Consider the following 21457-nt stretch of genomic DNA (forward strand, 5'->3'; position numbering starts at 1 on the left):
CCAGTGGTTCTTGGGAAGAAGTCGAAGATGTAAAAAGTTTACGGACGGACAAGTAGTAATACCGACACCTGAGGGGAGTATACAATGGGGGTATTGTGTAAGAGAACAATGGGGAGAACAATGGGAGAACAATGGAGGGGACAATGGAGACCCAGATGACCTTGACCGACTTATGGTCGAGTGCCCTTGGACAATGGTGTAGCCTTGACCTAGAAAGGGGAGAGTACAAGGGAACAATGAGGTATAGAAAAAAGGGAACAATGGAGAGTGGGAAAAACCCAGTGACGTCAATGAGACCAAACGATATGTTCACAAAGGGTTGTTCACGGATCCCTAACTGGGGATTTTCCATCAGGGATTTCGTTGGTACCCCTTTATGGGTTTTTTATTCTCCTTTTACGCATTGATACAAGTAACAATGAGACACGGAATCCAGTTATACAGTGAATAAAGAATATCAATATGGATACGAGAAGTTAAAAAAGAGGACGCCGTGGAGATTTAAATATGACCTGTATAGTGGAGATCGTAGTAAATTTGTTCATTCAACTATGTGACATCTAGTATACACAAGAGTCAAATGAGGGTATTTAAATAATGAACTCATTTGAGAAGCGTTGACTTTTAAACAGGGACGGTTTTACTTTTTTACAAAAAAAGGAATATATCGTCTCTTCCGTTTACAAATAATGTGAGAGTTTTTTTGTTTTTTTTTAATATCAATTCCTTACTTCGATACATAATACATAAAAAAGTTAAAACTGACAACTGTAAGAGTCAATGCTTCTCGAAAAAGTTCATTACCTGTAGGATACAGGTAAAAATCGGAATAAATGGATCCAATCAAGCATACGAATAGTGAACTTGTAGTAAATAAATCCAAGCATGCGTGTATACAATTAAATGATTTCAGATCAGGTGTTTTTCTCTATTTGTCTATCCTTGCAGTCCCTTCTCCAAAAAAATGACAGAAACAATTCCAAAAACATTCTTATTTTTTAATGAAAAAACAAATAGTTTCCAGTTAAACATTGCATACTGTAACTCCGCACTGTTTTTTATCTGAAAAGAAATAAAAAAAAAATTCGATGTAAGATTTATTAATATTTCACAGTGAACTTGTATTCCCCTTATCGCTACCCCCCGAAAAAGTTGAAAAAGAATAATCTAAGTCCAAAGAAGAATTTTTTATACGATAATAATTTAATGACCGTATATTATATTTTAAAACTATTTACGATGTTTTTTTTTTCTTTTTCCTAGTTCTTCTTCTTTTCTTCTTTTTCCTTTTCGTCCTCGTCCTTATCCTCGGGACTAAAAAAAAAAACAATTGTCAAGACTTATATATGTTTTATCTTAAAACGATTGTGTGAAAATCTCTCTTTTAAAATAAAAATAAGTAAAATGGGTAGAAGGATATTTTCAATTACCTTAAGTTGAAGGTAGACATGTTTAACATGTCAAAGGTACTCCCTAAAAGGGAGTACCTTTCGGTCTCCGCGGTCTCCGCGCCATTTCCACTCCTGGAATAATAAGAGTTCAGTATAAATAAATAAATATATATATATTATATATATATATTTAATATATATTAAAGGAGGAAAAACTCAGGTGTGATTTGGGGAAAAAAAATAAATAAATCACTTACTCATCACTAATTGTGATGATATCTATGACAGGCCTGTAAAAAAAAAAAAATCAATGTTTTAATAATGATGTAAAAGAAGTGTATACAATATTTTTTGTATTTTAAGACTAATCATTGCAATAACTATACTAACATATTTCTTCGCCTGGGGGCATTGGGTGGACATCTGTGTAGAAGAAAATAAAAGGGGGAGAATAGTTAAAACATTTTTACTAACAATTTAGAGGATGAAGTTTGATCAAAATCCTTTTAGAAAAAATATACTAACCCCAATGCTGCCGCGGGGCGCTGAGGGGTCTCGCTATAAAGAAAAGCAAAGGATACACAATTTGCAAATGAAAGAGTATACACTATTGCCTTTATTATGAAGAAGTGGAAATTTGTTTAAAATCATGACAAAAAAAAAATACTAACTCTCCAGCGGTTGCTGTTCTACGTCTACTTGGTTCTCTATTTTAACAGAAATAAAAATGTGTCGAATACATAAATTGAATATTAATTAAAGAAAAGGTATAATTTCATATTTATTGATTATGATCTCTCGAAAAATTTTCTGTAAAATAAACTTACTCAGTAGGCGTACTGAAAAATGAGATAAAAATGAAAAATTGAAAGATGATCTTTTTATGGTAACATTAACAAATGTCAATGAAAAAAATGTATGATTTTTAAATATAATCATTAATCTTGAATGTGAAAAAAAAAATATTGTATATTAATTTTATCTGATCATAATACCTTTGATAAGAATTATTTATGATGAACTAAGTGAAAAAAAAAAAAGAAGGAAATCTTTTCAAGTAGAAGTAGAGAAAAAAAAAGTAAAATTATGGGAAATACCTCGTCATTGGGCCCCTTCGTTTGTTGGAATAGATATCCATGCTATAATTGAAAAAAAAATTAATATTGGACATACCTGATGCTTAAGAATAACATCCAAAGAATCATAACTCCAGGAAGGAATAAAAATACTCACGGGCAGGGCAGGCTTCCAACCTGCTCACATATACAAGTTAGTTTTTCGATGATGTCTTTGACATCATCGCATATGCATCGGCTTAAAAAAAAAAAAAGAAGAAATAAATATCTCTGAAAAGAAGTTACGATTTTTTTTTTCAGACTCAAAAAAAAAAAAAAAAAAAGAATGAAAATCATGAAGTACCGTTCCATGGTCAAAGACAAGGGGGTCCAAAAAGAAGGAGTGAAGATTAGCGCGTTTTTTCCTCTTTTGTATACGGTGAAGAGTCAGTGTTAATTATTATTACTGAATTTTGATTGGAAAGGGTATCTTAACAACCAAAAAAAAACCGGTTTTTCTTTTCTTCATTTTTAAAGGAAAAATGTCAAATTGTTAAAGATGACCTAATATGGTAAAACTGTGTCATACAGGACCCCTCCCCGTGTAGTCGAAAGAACTCCCGAGTCAGATTGAGTAAAATTAATAGGAGAATGCGGGAACACCCCAGACAACAATAGATAAAGACAATAAATAAAACTTTTCTGATACGGGTGATAATGAATCAATTAAGAAGACATGTTAACTATGTTAGTAGGTAATCATTGTTTAAATGTACTTTATGTCCCATTTTAATAAAATACTTTCCAGTTATTACACATTTCCAATTTTGTATAAGCGGTTGTATTCATCTAAAAAAAAAATTATTTCTTCTGATTTTGCATCGAAAAAAAAAATGGCATTACGTATTATTTTATGGTTGATGACCACTTCTTTCGTCTATGGGTGTGATCTTTCTCAGGAATGCATATATTATTTGGGTGAATTTGTCGAGTGTCCTGGGGAGGAGGCCTGTGTGTATTCAGGTAGAGTGGTACAGGTGAACTGTTGGATAGAGAAAATCCAGTTATGGTTCCCCATTGAAGAACTCAGGATTAAAGGAAATTGTCCAATAGAGAACTTCAAGAAATTCTGTCAGGACGGAGTCAAGACTATCCTCATGTTGGACTCGGACGAGAAATTTACCTGTACAGGTAACTAAGTGGATTGGGGATTTTTTCTTTTTAAATTTTTTTTTTTTAATGAATGAATCGTTTCAGATATTGAGATGTACTCTATCATTTAAGTGTTAAAAAAATATATATTTATCGAATATGTATTTATAACTCACGTATACTTATAAAATTTCTTAAAAACTCTGTAATTGACTACCTTACAATTTATGAGAATAAAAGGGGGGACGTATCCAAAAAAAAAAAGAAAGAAAAAAGGTGAACGTGACATAGTTTTCTATCTGCGCCGTTACTTGGGTGAAATGATGACAAAGCGTAATTTGATACAGCTACCTGTACTGTGCCTCATTAAAATTGATGATCAAACAAAATTGAAAACGTGAGAAAACTCCGCCTACTGCCAATTAATTGTATTCGCGCTTTGTCTTCAGCATGGGCCGAGGACTATTTTTGAACTGGGCCGTGCAAAGACCATTTGCGGAGGTATGAAGAAAGGAGTAAAATATTTTTATTTATTACCAAGGTAAAAGAAAAAATATAATTAGTGGAATATTTTTTTGTCTGTATTTGTATAGAAATGTCATCATCGGCGACGCTGCCATCATCGGCCCGATCGGGGACGAGTTTTGATGTGGAAGAACGTGAGTTCATTCGTGTTGTGCACTGATCTGTAGAAATTCTGAAAAATGATAAATCAAATGCGATATTCCTTGTTTATGAATTTAATTTGAAAAAAAAAAAATAAGTAAAACAAATCCATTATTTAGAGGAGAATTTCTACAGATATATTGAGTTTTGTTTTGTTGCCACTCTGTTATACCCCCGTCCCCCTAATATTTAACTTGATTTTCTTTTTGTTAATTTTCTTTTTTTTTTAATTTGTTGATCTAATAATGTTTTTATGAGTTAAGTCGGTTTGTTCGTTTTTTTTAAATGTGTTACGTTTTGCATTGGAACTTTGTGACTCAACTATTTTTAAAAGAAATTGAGATGCTTTCAGATTATTGTTTTATTAACTTTAGATACTGACATTCGTGAACACACCATTTCTACAGATTACTATGTCTCTTCAACTCGCATGCAGTCTTCAAACACTGCGACGTCAACCGACCTATCAAACCCCTCGTCCTCGCCATCGACATTTGCATACCAAAAGATGACGACCCACCCTGCATTGCATTCATCTACCCCGGAATTATTGACGACAAGCCCACACACATATTCAATCACCACTTTCACCCCCCACACCGCTACATATCAGAGAAAGACAATAATACCCTCTTCTGTTATATCATCATTACCCCTTCAGTCAACATTATACAGTTCCCGCATACACTCAACTAGATTTAATGACCATACAACCGAAAAGTACACAACACCCAGTTCCCCTAACACGAGTACAACTGAGGACATCAGCACCACGGAGGGCGTGACGACCAGGGGTAGTTCAGCAGAGGACACCCGGGGTACTAAGCATGGACGTTTCATATATCTTTACATATTACTAGCCATTCCTATATTTATTTTAGCATGTGTGTGTATATTAAAATATAAACAAAGGAAAAAAAACATTATTCATGATTTAAATTTAGAGACGATTACAAACTATGAGAATGACAATGAGAGCGATGAAGAAACAGTATACGAATACGTATCTACAGTGTAGTAAATAATGTTCTTTATTCACACTAAGTATTTAATAAAACATTCGTTCCAAGCACACCTCCTCTCAATATTTAGCAGAAGCATGTTTTATAAAATATATTAAGTCAATTAATGTAACTAACATCTTTTTTTTTTTTTAAATGATTTTATCAATTGCATGCTGCATGTGAGAAATCTTAAAGTGAGTATTTGTATATTTATTTATCAATTGATCTCTTTGATTTCTAATTTAAAGGAATATTTCAAAGCATGAAATCAAAATGTATAAAAGAAATTGATGCAAGGATTCTTCTTACTTTTTTTTATTTCCAGATAAACGATTATAATTGTATAAAAGAAATTGATACAAGAATTTTTCTTACTTTCTTTTTTTTTTTTAAGTTTTTTTTTCTAGATAAACGATTATAAATATTGGTTAATATTACGTTAGGTATCCAAAAAAAAAAAACCCTGTAAATAATATATATTTTACAAATTTTTCAGTGGACGCTGCGTATGGGCTGGCCATCACCAGTTTTATACTGGTGTGTGGCCTGCTGCTGTCACTCCTCTTCCGCTTTTTAAAGCGGAAGATGGAGTGGACATGCCGTTGTCCAGTTAAGAGGAGATCAGAGGCCCCCCGTCTAGGGATGCAGTTTAGAAGGCCGGGTAACACCGACATGAGGGCTGAAATATACGAGATGGATGAGACACCCGCACCCCCCGTCGGCAAGCAGACGAAGAGTAAGCTTCCAGCGCCGACGGGGGGTCCGGCGTACGACCTGAGATCTCAACAAAAAAAGAGGACAATTTTATAAAATGTAAGTAACAAAAAAAAATATTCGTATTTGTGAAATAATTTCTTTTTAAAATTTTAAAATGCTTCAATTTAATATCACATTTACTTAAAATTTAAAGATCGTATTTTTCTATAAGAAATTAAAAACTTGGGTTTGAAATACAATTTAATGTTGTTTTTTTTTTTTTTTAACAGGAAGACCTGAGGAGCTAATTGGAAGTTTGCTGGATTTTTTGTTTTTATTTTTTTTTTGTTTTCTTTACATGTAAATTGATAAAGATTATTTCTGGAAATACACCGACTTTTTTCTTTTCTCGGAAGGCATAAAACTTTTTCTCAGTAGTCTTTTTTTCCCACAAATCGTCTTAAGACTAAGAATTTACGGTCATTCTATAAAGTTGACAGTCGTTACTATTTGTCTAATCTCGTGCGTAAATATTATTCTTAGTCGTAAGAGTTTTGGGGGAAAATGAACTACGAGAAATAATTAAAGTACATTATATAACTGAAATCTTTCAGTGCACTTAACGAGGATAGTGGACTTTAAACGAGACAAAAAAAATACAGATGGGAAAAAAGGATTTAAGGATATACGATCCTCGGCCAGGAAGGATAACTCCTAAATTCATAATTTAATTCAAAAAGTCTTAAAATAAAGCTTGAAATTGATTTTTTTTCATGCAACAATTAAAAATAACAAAATTTAATTTTTGTACCGCATAACATTAAATAAAACTTGCATATTTTAAAGAAATCAAATTTCTTTTACTTTAGCCTTAGTTACCAATGTTTATAAGCATGATTTGAAATTAAAAGTGATTTACGGTGAATAAAAAAAATCTTTGTGTAAGAGGCTTTAAAATGAAATATGATTTACAAACCTTTTTATTTTGAGTACACAAGTACTTGAAAAACTTTGTAAACTCAGACGTATAAAGTGAAGATTGGAGGGTGAAAAAGTTATATTGAAAAGAAGGTGATTTAATCATTCAAATGAAAAAATGAAAATATAGGTTATATAGATTCCAAGACTCAAATAATGATGGTGAGTTGTAAAAATATAATCAGTGTAAGAATGACTGAGTAAGATAAAAAAAAAAAACTTGGCTAGATGCAATAAGAAAAGGTGATCAACGTTATGAAGATTTTAAGCAAAGCTTTTTTTTTTTTAAATGAGCACACATTTCATATAATGCATGTAGTGAAATGGGGAAAACCTAGTTTTGACAAAAGAATTTTCCTACTGAAAGAATGTTTTTTCACGTTGACATGGAAACAGCCAATGAAGGTGTACCTGAATGTTGAAAAAGGGCAAACAGACGTATCTTATATATAGTATGTGGTGAATCCTCCAAAGGATAAGGACGTTATTTGTCGGAAAATTCCCCCGAAAATCAAAATGTTTCAGTGTGGCTTTTGTCATTTAATGTTTAACGACTATGTCAGCATGTCAGAACATGAAAAAAACCACGAACAAAAATCAAACCGTGGAAATCATGGAAATACACACTCAATAAGGTAATGATTTATTTTTTAATGCTACAGCATTCCGAATCTAAATAAGCTATGATACACTGGTAATTTATGAGTCTTGTATGATTAAAAAAAAAGGAAAAAAGTGAAAAAGAAATCAAAGAAATTTCATTAAAAAAAAAACAAAACAAAACAAAAAAAAACAAAAAAAAAAAACCGAGTATAGAAATATAAGAATGCACGTAAGGGTAAGGGAGGTAACTTGCATAAGGTCACTGTTACTTTTTTACGTTCAAGAGTTACAGTTGATAAGACCAGCTAGATCATTGTTATCGGTAACAAATACTGAATATTGCTTAAAATAACAAATACGATTTTGTCCTATAAAACGGAATTCACAAACATAAACTTTATATTTAATGTACTGTATTTTGTGTATGTGTGTGCGTGAATCAATTTTGGAATGACCTTGTATAAATATTCGACATGGAGTGATTTTCACATATTTTACGCTTTTCAATGAAAGGGGACAACCTTACTGAAGTCACTAAACACCACCAATACCAGATTTCATAATTTAGTCTTCATCAGAAATCAAAGGAGTTCATGTTTTAAAAAAAAAAAACAAAAACAAAAAAAACGAAACGGTGTTTACAAAACACACGGTGTACGGTTCACAGTTTGGTGTAAAAATTCATTACTTTTATACAACGATAGTAGTATGGTATGCCATTTCGTTTAAAAATTTGTTTGTTTATGAAAACTCGATAACACGATATATTGCCTTTATGTAAAAAGCCAAAATAGTGTATACAATGTCGATAATATGGTGTGTCGATTCAGTTAAATACGTAATGAAAAAAATTGACACTATGGTGACCCGTTTTGGTAAAAAATGTCACATGATATGACATGTCGTATTTGATTTAAATACATTTTAATTTGTAATTTTGGAAACAATATTTTAAGCAAGTGTTTTTGTTATGTAAAGCATGATGAAAATTTAGTAATTCAATATAAAATTTGATCGTAAGAAATGACATTAGTTCTTAAAATCATTTTAAACTAACATTTGTAATATATAGTGTATTACTTTTATCCACAATGCAATAGCTATAGAGATTTAATATTTATAATAGAAAGTATGCTAAAGAAATGATTGTGTGTGTAATACTATGACAAAAATCCAATTTAAAAAAAAAAACAAATCGAATTTGATGATAGGGTGTTATTTTCTGCTCTTCATACATTTTATTTATAAAAAAAATGTGGTAAAATGTACGACGTTATGCGTAATGTCTGAGTTGTAAATCAAATGTCAATCAATAGAGTTTTAGCTTATTTCAATAAAAGATCTACCTTGTACATATTTTGATTTCAAATACGATATGTTTTAGTCCAGTGGTTCGGGAATATGAGTTGTTTCGAGATATCCAGGACATGGATTGGTCCAACACCCAACAAAGCTCAGACGAACCCATGGAGATCGATCATCTGTTCAACTCATCCGAAAAGGACTTTGGAAACATCCTTGAATGTACATTTCACACAGAAAGTTCTCTGCTGGTGGACCCGAACTTTATTTCTGCTGATTAATCAGAGATTACCGATGCCACTTTCCACGAAGGAGATTCTTTACTACTGCATGATGAACCCTTCGACTTTTTTGCCAATCAAGTGGGTACCGGTCGTGACGATTTCGACATCAGAATCGTCAAAGAAAAGAAACTGAAAAAAGCCGGAGCGATAGACGTCAATTACGAATTGACCTTTAAGGATCACCTCTTCCGGGAAAAAAAGAAGATGATCGAAGTCAAGGGTTTGCTCAAAGAGGCCTTCGACAATATGCTTCAACACGTGAAAAAAGATCTCCGGCCGGGAGACCTCATGAGGGGTGTCATTTACAACGACCATTTAGACCTACCGGTGTTTGTCCCCTGTCGCCCAATGGAGGAGATGGACGCAGACGCCATGTTGGAAAGTCTGATGATCGTCCTCAACAGTCATCAAGACTTACCTTTCGATTCCTCCTGTCGAATCGACATCGGGGCCATTAAATATCCCCGCAGTGGTACGGGAGTTAAGATGTCTTCCATCGCCAAAACCATCGCAAATAAGACATCTATCGTAAAGATACGTAATACCGATAATAAGTGCCTCGTTCGCGCGGCTCTGGTCTGTTTAGCCAACAGCTGTAAAACCCACGACGACGAATTTGGAAAAGTCAAGGCTCGTCATCCGACTCTCACGACCGGAGAAATTCTCCTTTTCTTTCAGCAGTGTCCGCTCTGGTATTACCAAGATTTGTGTAAAAACCATAACGGAGCGCAGGACACACTGACAAAACGAGTGTGTTCAACGATGAATATCGTCGACGACGCTCCTCTGACTTACCTGTACATTCCTCGTTTAGAAGAATTCCTCGGTGTAAACATCTACGTCATCAGTGTTAAGATGGGAAATGCCTTCTCTTACATCAGTCCCAACTACGACGAGGAACGAAAGAAGATATTCTTACTTCACGACGACTCGGAGGAATTCGAACACTTTCACCCCATCACGTCGCTGGCAGGTTTCTTTTGCCGATCACGATTCTGCAGTTCGTGCTTAAAACCGTACGAGAAACCGTATGGACATCAATGCCGAAATCATTGTAACGTCTGTTTTTCTGACAATTGTAGCGTACAAGAGAAGAGAACTTGTCCAGACTGTCACCAGACCTGTCGCTCTGGGTCCTGTTTCGTTCGACATAAAAATCCGCTGGAAGGGGGCGTCATACCTTGTGAGCTCCGATGCAAATGTCCGACCTGCAATAAGATCTTCTTACGTCACGAGTTAAAACCCGAAGATCATCGCTGTGGGCATTACACGTGCAAGTCTTGCAGGCAATACGTAGACCCCGAACATCTGTGTTACGCTAGGAGTCACAACTCCAAAGAAAACCAGAACAGTCGTCGATTCATTTTTGCCGACATCGAGGCATCGCAAAAAGACGAGATCGTTCAGTGTGAATGGGGATACACACCTTTACGTCGCTTAGACTGTTCCGAATGTCGATCAGAAGGAAACCCGTGTCCCTCTTGTCGGGTCTGTCCGCACTGTCGTAAATCGCACTGTGGCAAATTTAAACACACCGTGGTCTTGGCAGTGTGTCAGACCGCCTGTGAGAAATGCGAGAACGACGATCTCACGCCCGATAGCGCGTGCGACATTTGCGGAGATCGATGTTCGACCTGTCGGAAGAAGGACAAGAAGACCAAACAGTACGTCTCACCCCCCTGTCCCGGTCGATGTGGACGTCGGGAACAGGTCTTCCAGAATTTACACGATCTCGGAAGTTGGATCTTTCACGAACATCACAAAGGATTTACTGTCCTGTTCCATAATCTCTCGTACGACGGTCAGTTCCTCTTACAATACCTGTTGTCACAGTCCATCCGTCCCTCTTTCATCATCTACAGGGGAAGTAAAATTCAAATGTTTAACCTCAGCAGTCTTCAGATCAGGGTCATCGATTCGTTTAATTTCCTACCCATGGCTTTAGCCAAACTTCCCAAAGCCTTTCAGCTAGAATCTTTGGCCAAGGGATACTTCCCTCATTTTTTTTACATGCCAGGCCAACCGAAATTACGTGGGACCTTACCCGCCTGCCGAGACGTACGGTCCCAATGGCATGTCTGTCGAAGGTAGGAAAGAGTTCTTCAAATGGTACGAGTCTAAAGTCGACAGTGGAGAAATAACGAAATCCTCAAGTACTGCCGGAGCGACGTCGACATCCTCCGACGCGCATATCTCAAGTTCAAGAACCTCCTCCTGGAAGCTACAGGTAGAGACGGAGGTCATAGCGTTGACGCGTTCAATTCCAGTACCATTGCATCTCTCTGCATGGACGTATATAAGACGAAGTTTTTATCCGAAGACTGGAGGGTCCTGGTCAGAGAGGACGACCAAGAGCGATGGCTTGACGTTAAGAAACTGGACGGGGAAGCGACTGTGAATTACGAGGATCGGTGGGTACCGTGGAACGATCTCAAGCAACTTAACGTCGAGATCATTAAAGAAGAGTTCGTCAAGTCTCCCATTGCTCGACCCCCACCGAAGAGATATCCGTCCCGCATTAATTATAGTCGTAAATCCATCTGCTGGCTGGAGTTACTGAAACATCAAGCTCAAGCCTCGGGGCGAGTGTTAGACATTCAACACGCCCTAACGGGACGTGGGGAATACCGAGTACCCGGTACCCGCTATTCCGTAGACGGATATACTCCGCCCAATGCAGAACACCCTCGTGGCGTGGCTTACGAATTTCATGGTTGTCTGTACCACGGCTGTTTCGTCTGTTACAAGGCCCGAGACGTCGTGATGATCCCGAACTCCGACCAAACAGCTGACGAATTGTTTGCACTGACGAAACATAAAGAGCGTCGTCTCCGAGAGGAGGGACTCAAAGTCGTTACCATCTGGGAACACGAGTTTGACGCCCTGTTAGTTGCAGATGTCGATGCCAAGTCGTTCGTCGATAGTTTGGAAGTGGTGGATCGTCTGGACCCTCGGGACAGTCTGATGGGTGGACGTACCAACGGATGTGTGCTCTACAAGCGAGCGATGAGGGATGCAAAAATAAAATACGTCGACTTTACATCGCTGTACCCCTTTGTCAATAAGACGTGTCGTTACCCCGTCGGACACCCAGACATCGTCACTCGCGATTTCGCCGAACTGACGACGTATTTCGGATTGGCCAAAGTCAAAGTACTTCCACCTCGTGGTCTCTTTCATCCGGTCTTAGGTTATCGCACAGGAGGTAAATTAACCTTTCCCCTCTGTCGAACGTCAACAACAGACACCCTGTGTCTGTAACGACACACAGAGGGCTCTGACGGGGACGTATTGCACACCAGAACTCTGGAAAGCCGTCGAAAAGGATACCAAATCTTAAAAATCTACGAGATCTATCACTGGAATGAAACGTCGCAATACGACTCAAATGCAAAGACGGGAGGCCTTTTTGCGTCCTACATTAACATGTTTCTTAAAATAAAACAAGAGGCCAGTGGGCGACCGGCATGGGTCCACACCGAAACCGATCTCGAGCGTTACATTGAATTGTACGAAGAAAGGGAAGGCATTCGCCTAGACCCGAACAAAATCGAAGTCAATGCAGGTTTAAGGAGTTTAGCAAAACTGTTGCTGAACAGTTTCTGGGGGAAATTCGGTCAACACATGAATCTGACCAAAACTCAATTTATTCACGACAGCCAGGCTCATGTACTCTTCTGTCAGATGACTAACCCCACCGTCCAAATAGTCGACTTTAATATCGTGGACGACGAGAATCTGATGCTTTCCACTAAACGCATCTCGGAGGAAGTGTGTGAACCGGGTCATGCTAACGTTTTCTTAGCGTCCTTCACCACCTGCTGGGCACGATTAAAACTCTACGAGCTACTGGATCAATTACAATCCCGCGTACTCTACTGGGATACCGATTCCGTGATTTACATGACACACGAAGGGGAATGGGAACCTCCCGTCGGGGACTATTTAGGTGAACTCACTAACGAACTTGAGGAGGGAGACTGGATCACGGAATTCGTGTGTAATGGCCCTAAAAACTACGCCTATCAAACCCACAGAGGTAAACGCGTCTGTAAAGTCAAAGGATTTTCCTTAAATTATGCCAATTCGCAGATCCTTAATTTAGAAAGTATGAAGGATGCCATGTTTAATAGAGACGACGCTCACCTCGGCGTTTACCACACCCACAACCCCAGCCAGATCCGTCGAGAAAAAATTCACAGTGAACTGTATTCGCAAGAAGAACTGAAGGAATATTCTGCCGTATATACCAAACGGGTCGTCCAGTCGGACCTGACCACACTGCCATACGGATATTGATTAAAAAAAGACAATTCTTTTGATTCATATCATTTTATTGACAATGATTTTTTTTTATTTTGTACATAATGATTTGCTTTAAATGTCAAAGAAAATGTAACACTTGTCAAATATACATCAATGTATTGTCATTCAATAAAAAATAATTAAAACTTGATCCAGGTCGTCCTTCTTTTTTTCGGAGGGCGTGAGCCCGGAGGGGAATTCCTCTTTCTCTTTCCCGTCCCCGAATACATTAAACCGGATCCGTCTTGAGTCTCCAGGTTTCCTGTGGGGGGCGGGGGCAGGGGCTCTTCTATGGTAGGTGGGGGAACTTTCTCTTCTATGGTGTTAACACTCCGGTCTTGTGTCTCTTTCCGTTCATTCTGTTTCATCCGGTCGAACGTCGTCTTCTTCACGAGGAGGTATTCCTCTGCCATCTTTGAAATAGGGTTTAAGAATCAAGGGTATGGCCTGGGACTGTTTCCGTAGTAATTTACGAGTGTCGATGTCGTCCACTGCACGGTCACTGAGGGACTGAAGGAGAGTCTTGTAAACTTTTAGTTTTGTCTTGTAGTAACCGGAAATTGGAAAGTGACCCGCATACAGGTTCAGAGCAATTTCTCTGAAGGCCTCGATCTGTTCATCGGTAGCCATATTTACGAGCTGCTTCCTCTGAACGACATCTGCTTTGTACAAGAATTTGAGGAAGGCTTCGTGACGACTGGTTCTCGGTGACATGATGGAGGAAAATGACGACTCTGACCGTCGTTGGTCTTATTTATTTAGGAAGATAAACGACGGTGTCCCCTTCTGACGGTAAGATGTTGGTGCGCAGACGTTTGTCTTCGGGGCAATGATTAGTCAAATCGACCAAAATGTAACCGTAGGGGCGACGCACGGCTTTGGCATAGGCGTCCATCCAAAATTTAGAACGACCGGTAAACACCTGACTCCCGAAAGTGATGATCTGACGATTGTCTCTCACGTTCTTAAACAAGACGACGTGTTGACAATTTAACAGAATGCTCTTGGCGTACACGCCGGGAGGGTAAAGATTTTGAGACAAGAGAAAGGCCGTCATGTTGGAATGAGACACCATCGTCTGAAAGAGGTGTAAGGCGTCGGGACTTTTCGTCACCAAATGTATCATATCGTCTAAAACGATGACGGTGTGAGGTGAATCCACACACCACTCTTGAATTTCCTCACGATTGGGGAGACCTCGATAGGTGGAGAAGTGTGAAAGGGTCGACAGCATGTCATTTACGATGGGTTGGTCTTCCAGGTAACAGTAAACGATCTTGCTGGGGGTGACGTCGAATAGCTCGGAACCGTGTTTTAACATGTTCCAGACCAGATGGGTCTTTCCAGACATGGTACCACCGATGACGGCAAAAGAAGTGGGAGTTTTAAATTTCATCGTGACCGACTCTTCGACGGTCTCTAGAACACTAAGCTCCTACCAGATCCATCCTCTCATTAAAAATAAAAAAAATACCAAAAAAATTGGGTCTACGTTTTTTATTGGTTACACGTAAATATAGATACAAAAGATGGCAAATAATAAAAATACAATCCTCATGGACATACAGAGAATGATTAATGTTATAGAAAAAAGGGGATTCCGGGGCCGCCGCCGCCGCCGCGCGCACACCTGGTTTCCGGAATCCTTAGATTTCCGGAATCCCAGGTTCCCGGAATCCTTAGATTTCCGGAATCCCAGGTTCCCGGAATCTCAGATTTTTCCCCCTATGTTTACATTTCCAAACAATAAAAGAGTCATGAACATTCATACATGATATGGTAATGCAATAGGTACAAAAAAAAAAATGCAAAATATACAGTCATACACATAAATGTCAAACAATGCGTTTCCCCTTTAAAACGACGTCCCGAACGACAGTCTCCGAGGTCTCACGAATGACACTGGACATGGCGATCCCCTTGGCGCGGCAATAGAGATAAAACAAGACGTGTAGTCCGCAGCTGGTGGCTGAGTCCGACTGCACTTGCACGTTGTTGTAGAGACAGAGAAGGGCATTGCGATCGATAAAGTCTCTCAGGCGGGTGTCGTACTCTTCCGGTAATCTTCCGAAACTGTCGTAAAATTCGCATTCGTTGGCGTTATCGAACCAGTAAGCGACCCAATGCGAACCTTTCTTATCGATGGGGTCCGTGTTACACACGAAAGCAGAAGGAAACTGGCGGACTCGCGAGGGAAGTGTATCAGACGCAAACACACCACGAAAGTGAGATTTCAATCCCGGAAATGTTTGAACAAGATCAAGTAACTGAATCGTGTCCATTTTTTTTCTACAGTAGTCGTATCTCTCTGGCTTGATCGACGAGGAGAAGTCCCGGGTATTCACAAAAAGCAATAGCACTGACGGTTTCTGTCGTGGCTGTAGCGAATCGAGCATATACTCCGACGTTTCCCTGATGAACCAGGTTTATATACCCCTCACCCAAGTCGTTGGGGTCGAGGTCAAAAGCGTAAATGGCGTAGCCTTTGGAAAATTGGTCACGGTCGATGTAAAGACCGTCATCCTTGTACCATTTGTCGGACGCTTGATACAGGTTACAGAGAGCGGAGACGTAATTTCGATTGGTATCAAAGTCCATTTTGAGGGGACGAACGGGGGTGGGTTCTCCGTTGACGGTCACGACGATTTCGGACAGGCTTAGGTGCTGAAAGTTGAACGGGTTGCCCTCGTAACTTCCATTGACGGACGATTGTTTTACAAAGGCGACGTACATCTTGGAAGGTCTTCTTCCGTTCCACACGTCGTCCCAGTAAACTTCACTGGTCTTGTCCGAGATGGACAACATCTTGACGTCCGTTTTCAGGTAGTTGTACCGGGCCGGCGATTTGGTGATGGCATTGGCGTGGTTCAACAAGACGGCGCTGTCTAATCGGATTTTACATGCCTTAAAGACCGCATCGAGGATGGTCACTTTGTAATTCGGAGAGGCTTCCTTACTCATCAATACAAATTCGTTTCTGGAACGAAATAGTCTCAGTTGTAGGTCGACGCCGTTGATCAGGTACTTGTCGAGGTAGAAACAGTCGACGTACAGGGGTCCCTCCAGATCGAATGTTTTAGACAGCTGCGTAAAGACGTAGCGCGATCGAAGACCCTGGTTTCGTCCCCCGGCGGCATCTGGATCGTCCAGGGCTTCCTTGTCTGGGTAGTACAACTGGGTCTGTAACTGAGAGTTGATGGCAGCGGGTCCGTTAGATAAGAGGACTTTGAGGTAAGCTTTCCAAGGATAATTATTGGCGTTCTGAGAGACGCATTTCCCATTCATGTAGACGTCGATCTGAGAGAAGAGGGACTGTAGTGGTAAGTTGACGATACCCGTTTTTTCAGAGGACCCGAGGGCCGTACCGTCCGCTTTGGTGATTTTGGCTTTCGAATACAGACGACTCCTTCTCAAATCGATGTATTCGTTTCCCCCTCCCGGAACGGCGAATTCGAGAGGAGCGGTTTCGCCGTCAAAGGAAGAAACGGGTCGTATTTCGGAGAAATAGATTTTTTGTACAGCCACCTGGTTCGGAGAATCGCTAAAGAGAGACAGTTCGGAGGGTTCTGCCACCGACGTGTTGATCTCGCTGAGGAATGCCATGATTAAAAGATGGGTTTCTTAGGAAGACGGGAATTTTTCTGGGCGGTGTTTTTTTTCGTCTGTTTTGTCGACTTCTTTTTCGTCGGTTTTGTCGACTTTTTTTTCTTGGTGGGTTTGGCTGGTTTACGAGGTTTTTTCTTTGGTTTCTGGACACGTCCTTTCCCGTTGGCAGTCGATGTGCGACTGGGCAATTTCTTCGTTTTCTTGCTTTTTATTGTTTTCTTGAGAGGCATGTGAGGCTCGTCGTTCCGGATGGTTTCTTTCAAATCGGACAGAGCTCTCTCCTGCTCGGCAGCCACGGGAGTCACCTGATGAATGGTGTGATTGGAAACGGGGTTGCGAGATTTCAAGGGAATCATGTAAGCTTTACGTCGGTTTAAGATACCTCTTCCTCTCTGAGCGTTTCGTCGTATGGACGGAATGAAGTTTTCACCCCCCTCCGTGTGATGAAATTGTTCCCACAGAGCGGGGTTTGAAATGTACGTGGGTCCAGACATGATTGATCAGAAACGTCGAAAGACGAGTGTCACCGTCGATTCTCCGGCTAAGAATGAGACGTCGCAGTCGTTTTTGTCCCTTATATACACGTGTATGTCCCTCAAATCATGGATGCGTAACGGTATGCGATAAGGTCGAATAAAGATGACGTTCTTGTCGTTTTCCAGAACGATGCGTCTCAGGAGGGGTTTTTGACGTTCCCCCACGAAACTTTCGTCGCAGACGGAGCAGTAGACAAAGATTTCTTGGTCGGACGTCGGTTTCACCTTTGAGTTGCGAAATTCCGTCAGTTCTACCGTCCAATCCCCCGTTAAGGGCAAGGGGCGGGGTAGACGTACTCTAAAGTCGCTCGGTCGATTATCACCAAAGACGGAGGGACTGTCCGAAGACTTGAGAACCATATGCATCGACATCTTTCCGAGGAATGAAGGGATTGGAACGCGTTACGACTCTTTTATATCGGATCGTGGAATCCAACTGTCAAATTTCTTGGGCCATCCCAACCATCGCACCAGAACCTCTTCTCGGCCGCGAACTTTGCGTTTCCGTAGCACCTTCTCGATCCTCCAGATGGTCTGGTCGTCTTTAGACACTTTCTGGAGCTCACTGGCATAAAAAGTACCTCGAATCGGATCGTCCATCATATCCTTTAACTTGTAAATGGGGAGACCCTGGGATATAAAACGCTCGCTGACGACGAAAATTTCTTCCGTGTAGGTCTGATCGTAATCTCGCTGAAACGCTCGTCTCAGATGCGTAATTCGAACTTGATAACCCACTTTAAACGTATAGGGTTTGCGCTTCTTTGACGAAAAGGATTTCTTAACCCTTGGTGTTGCAGAGTCTTTTCGACGTCGAACTAGGTAAGCATCGAGTCTCACTTCTTCTTCATTCTCTTGGTTGACCGAAGCAGGCGTGCGTCCATTGAGCGACCTATTGGGAGTTCGGTTGATGGATTGGACCACGTCTTGTAGGATGTCGAGGTACTTGTATTTCTGAACGTGGGTAAAGTAACGATATAATCGTTTCTTTAAGGTTTGAATATATCTTTCGGCAAAGTTGGCTTTGGTTTCGTTGAGGGCATAAAATATCTTTATTCCTTGCTCTTTCAGATACTGTTGGAGGTAACGGTTATAAAATTCCGAACCTTTATCGGTACGGATGGCTTTGGGGTGTCTGGGACCTCTGAATACGTCTTTAAATGCATCGATAACGGTTTTAGCTTTTCTATCTTTCAAGGGTCTGACCCAAAGCATGCGAGAAAAGACGTCTACGATCACCAAAAGGAATTTAATGCCGTCGTTGTACTCTGACAGATTTTGAACGTCAGCGAGATCGGCTTCCCACTGATAATCTATGCCCTGGACGATGACTCTTCTCCTCTTGAAGCCTCGTCGACGCACTTTCTTTTGAAGTGAATAGGCATCTTGATTTTGTAGGAATTTTTTTATTCTTTTCATGCCTATGTCATATTTTCCCTCTCGTTTCACCACTTGATATAATTTGGAGGGTCCCGCAAAGGACCCAGCATGGCGAGGATCGTACCATATTTTCTTAAGGTACTCCTCCATGAGTCACTTCTTGTTGACGACCGACGTGTAAATGACACGACTTTTCTTATAACAGACCTTTTTATACCTTCTCTCATAGACAAAAGAAAAACAAAAAGTAAAAAATTCTTTTATTTTTATTTGAACGTCATAAAAACACGTGATTTCAAATGGGGAACAAAACACATGAATGTCACACACTTCTCTACATGTACAAAATGCATGCCTCACTACTACGTTCAATCTATGTCAATACGACTCGGAGCACGTGCTTTACGTGTCCTAGATCTGTTGTTTCGGATTCTCGGCAGGCAAAGTTCATGACGAGAAATGCTCAGCGTAAGTTTTTTTTAAAAGAAGTACATTTTATAAAAAGAACAAGTCTTTCACATTTTTTTTAATGGCGCACATTGGAGGTTCTCTTTCTCCAGTCATCGTATTTTCCATCTGATACCATCTGGGCATAGATACAGTTCTTGGACCAGCGAAGATGTTCTTTGTAAGCGTCGTCCACAGGTTCCCAGTTTTTCAGGGTCATACCACAGGAGAAACAAGTGACTCTGTCTCCGATCTTTGTGTAGATGAATCCAGAACGTGCCAAGTCTTTTTTGTTGGGTCCCCTCAGATATTTCGGCCAATCCCCAAAACTGGCATACCACTCGGCAAAGTTGACGTATTCTGGGTACTTCCAGTTAGAAACCTCTTTTTTAGGTAGAGGTGGTGGAGGAATGTTTTGCACTGGCATTTGCACCGTGACGTACTCCTCCATTTTCTTCTTGCACGAGGAGGAATCTGGATAACCCCATGCAAAATTAGCATTGCTATCTGCCTCCCAAGAGGGTTCACATTCTAAAGAAGATGTGGTACTCCAATCAAAATTGGGAGCAGAGTCGGTTTCCATCAGGTTAGGCATTCCATCTAGCGTGGAAGTCATCTTGATCGGTCGAGAAGTAGACGTGAAATGACGATTCCCAAAAAGAAATTCTCTATTTATACGATTACGACTTATTCGTGCGTATCTTTCATTGTGTCTCTTTTATTTTCCTCTTTCTAAAGAAACAAATCGAGGTCATGACTATTTTTGTCGTTTTCATTATCTTTATGACAAAAAAGAGTTTGACGTCATGGGTTTTTCCGATTCGTTCTTCAATAACTTTGTACTTTTCCATTTCTTTGTCTCAATGACAATGTGCATGACGTCATGGTTTTTCCGGTGTATTCTTTGGCCTTCTCTTTTTTTTCATATCCCCGCCTCATTACCCACATTTTTCTTTCATTGTTATCAAATAAATGGCTATTGACGGCGAAAAAAAAATTCCATGACGTAGTTCTCACTTCCAGTATAAAAGTCGCGCTGCGAATATTTTCTCATCTTCATTTCGATCACCGAACGAACAACATGTCTACTCCTCGCTTCTCCGTGGCATTAGAAAATGGACGTTATGTTAGAGTCCAAACGTGGAAAGAAGAAATCAGAGTTGATTTGAGGGAATGGGAAATTCAACAGCCATTTATGAAACCCACTAAAAAAGGCATCAGTTTGAAACTGCTCTCATTTAAAACCCTCATCGACACCTTGGATCAAATCGAAACCGCATTAAAAGAAAATGTCGACGGAAAATGGCACTTGGGCTTTAATGTCTATGTCACAGTCAAGACAGACAATCCCTGCGTCGACATTCGACAGTATTGGAAACCCTCGAGTGAATCGGATCTCGTTCCTACTAAAAAGGGCCTCTGTCTTAGACCACTGGAATACCAAAACTTGAAAAAACATATCAGTGACATCGAAAAGATCGTACCAGAGCTGGAGCAGGTCATCCCTTGTCATGAACGGGACGATCATCATAACCAGTTGGGAATGTTACAATGTAACGCCTGTAACCCCGATGAATTCTACAAGTGGTGAAAAAAAACTGTTGAAAAAAAAACTGTAGAAAACTGTGACTTATCTTGTATCTATAGACATTTAAAATCATTCCTTAGACATTGATTTATATGTTATTGATGTGTTTTTAAAAAAATGTTATCAGAGAATCAATGAATCTGTGTTACATTTCAATTGATCTTTTGTCTTTTTGGTCACATGATAAAAAACAGTGTCTGATATAAGGATTGAAAGTAAAGGAAACACCTCAGTCAGAAACCGACTGGGAAACCATCATGAGTGTTCGTTACGTATCTGGAAACATCTGCACTCTTATTGATGTAGACGCCATTTGTCATCAAGTCAATTGTTTAACAGTCAGGTCCCACGGCCTTTCCCAACAAATTGCTCAAAAGTATCCTTGGGCTGATATCTATAACTTGAGAGTCCCCGTTGGAAGACGAAATTTAGCTACTATTGAAACACGAGGATCTCCGGGTACG

General features: G+C 39.7%; 6 protein-coding genes across 6 annotated transcripts; 3 read left to right on the forward strand and 3 right to left on the reverse strand.

Moving 5' to 3' along the window:
• Positions 1-1136: 1136 nt before the first annotated feature.
• On the forward strand, positions 1137-5510 carry LOC134248852 (uncharacterized). Its single transcript, XM_062731224.1, has 3 exons — positions 1137-3637; positions 4192-4257; positions 4639-5510. The coding sequence occupies exons 1-3, from the start codon at positions 3217-3219 to the stop codon at positions 5280-5282; spliced, it is 1131 nt and encodes a 376-aa protein (XP_062587208.1). The 5' UTR covers positions 1137-3216; the 3' UTR covers positions 5283-5510.
• Positions 5511-7328: 1818 nt separating this feature from the next.
• LOC134248892 (uncharacterized) lies at positions 7329-11276 on the forward strand. Its single transcript, XM_062731289.1, has 2 exons — positions 7329-7347; positions 9133-11276. Exons 1-2 carry the CDS (start codon positions 7329-7331, stop codon positions 11220-11222), a joined length of 2109 nt encoding a protein of 702 aa, XP_062587273.1. The 3' UTR covers positions 11223-11276.
• A 141-nt stretch (positions 11277-11417) lies between these two features.
• Positions 11418-12392, forward strand: LOC134248895 (uncharacterized). The gene has a single exon (XM_062731290.1). The coding sequence runs from the start codon at positions 11418-11420 to the stop codon at positions 12390-12392; it is 975 nt and encodes a 324-aa protein (XP_062587274.1).
• Positions 12393-15725: 3333 nt separating this feature from the next.
• Positions 15726-17039, reverse strand: LOC134248896 (uncharacterized protein F54H12.2-like). Its single transcript, XM_062731291.1, has one exon. It carries the CDS (start codon positions 17037-17039, stop codon positions 15726-15728), a length of 1314 nt encoding a protein of 437 aa, XP_062587275.1.
• A 941-nt stretch (positions 17040-17980) lies between these two features.
• LOC134248897 (uncharacterized) lies at positions 17981-19108 on the reverse strand. The gene has a single exon (XM_062731292.1). It carries the CDS (start codon positions 19106-19108, stop codon positions 17981-17983), a length of 1128 nt encoding a protein of 375 aa, XP_062587276.1.
• Positions 19109-19484: 376 nt separating this feature from the next.
• LOC134248898 (death-associated inhibitor of apoptosis 2-like) lies at positions 19485-20970 on the reverse strand. The gene has a single exon (XM_062731294.1). It carries the CDS (start codon positions 20019-20021, stop codon positions 19485-19487), a length of 537 nt encoding a protein of 178 aa, XP_062587278.1. The 5' UTR covers positions 20022-20970.
• Between the last annotated feature and the right edge of the window lie 487 nt (positions 20971-21457).

Source organism: Saccostrea cucullata, unplaced genomic scaffold, assembly GCF_032062105.1.
Source record: "Saccostrea cucullata isolate Sc308-1 unplaced genomic scaffold, CSIRO_AGI_Scuc_v1 ctg62, whole genome shotgun sequence".
NCBI lineage: Eukaryota > Metazoa > Mollusca > Bivalvia > Ostreida > Ostreidae > Saccostrea > Saccostrea cuccullata.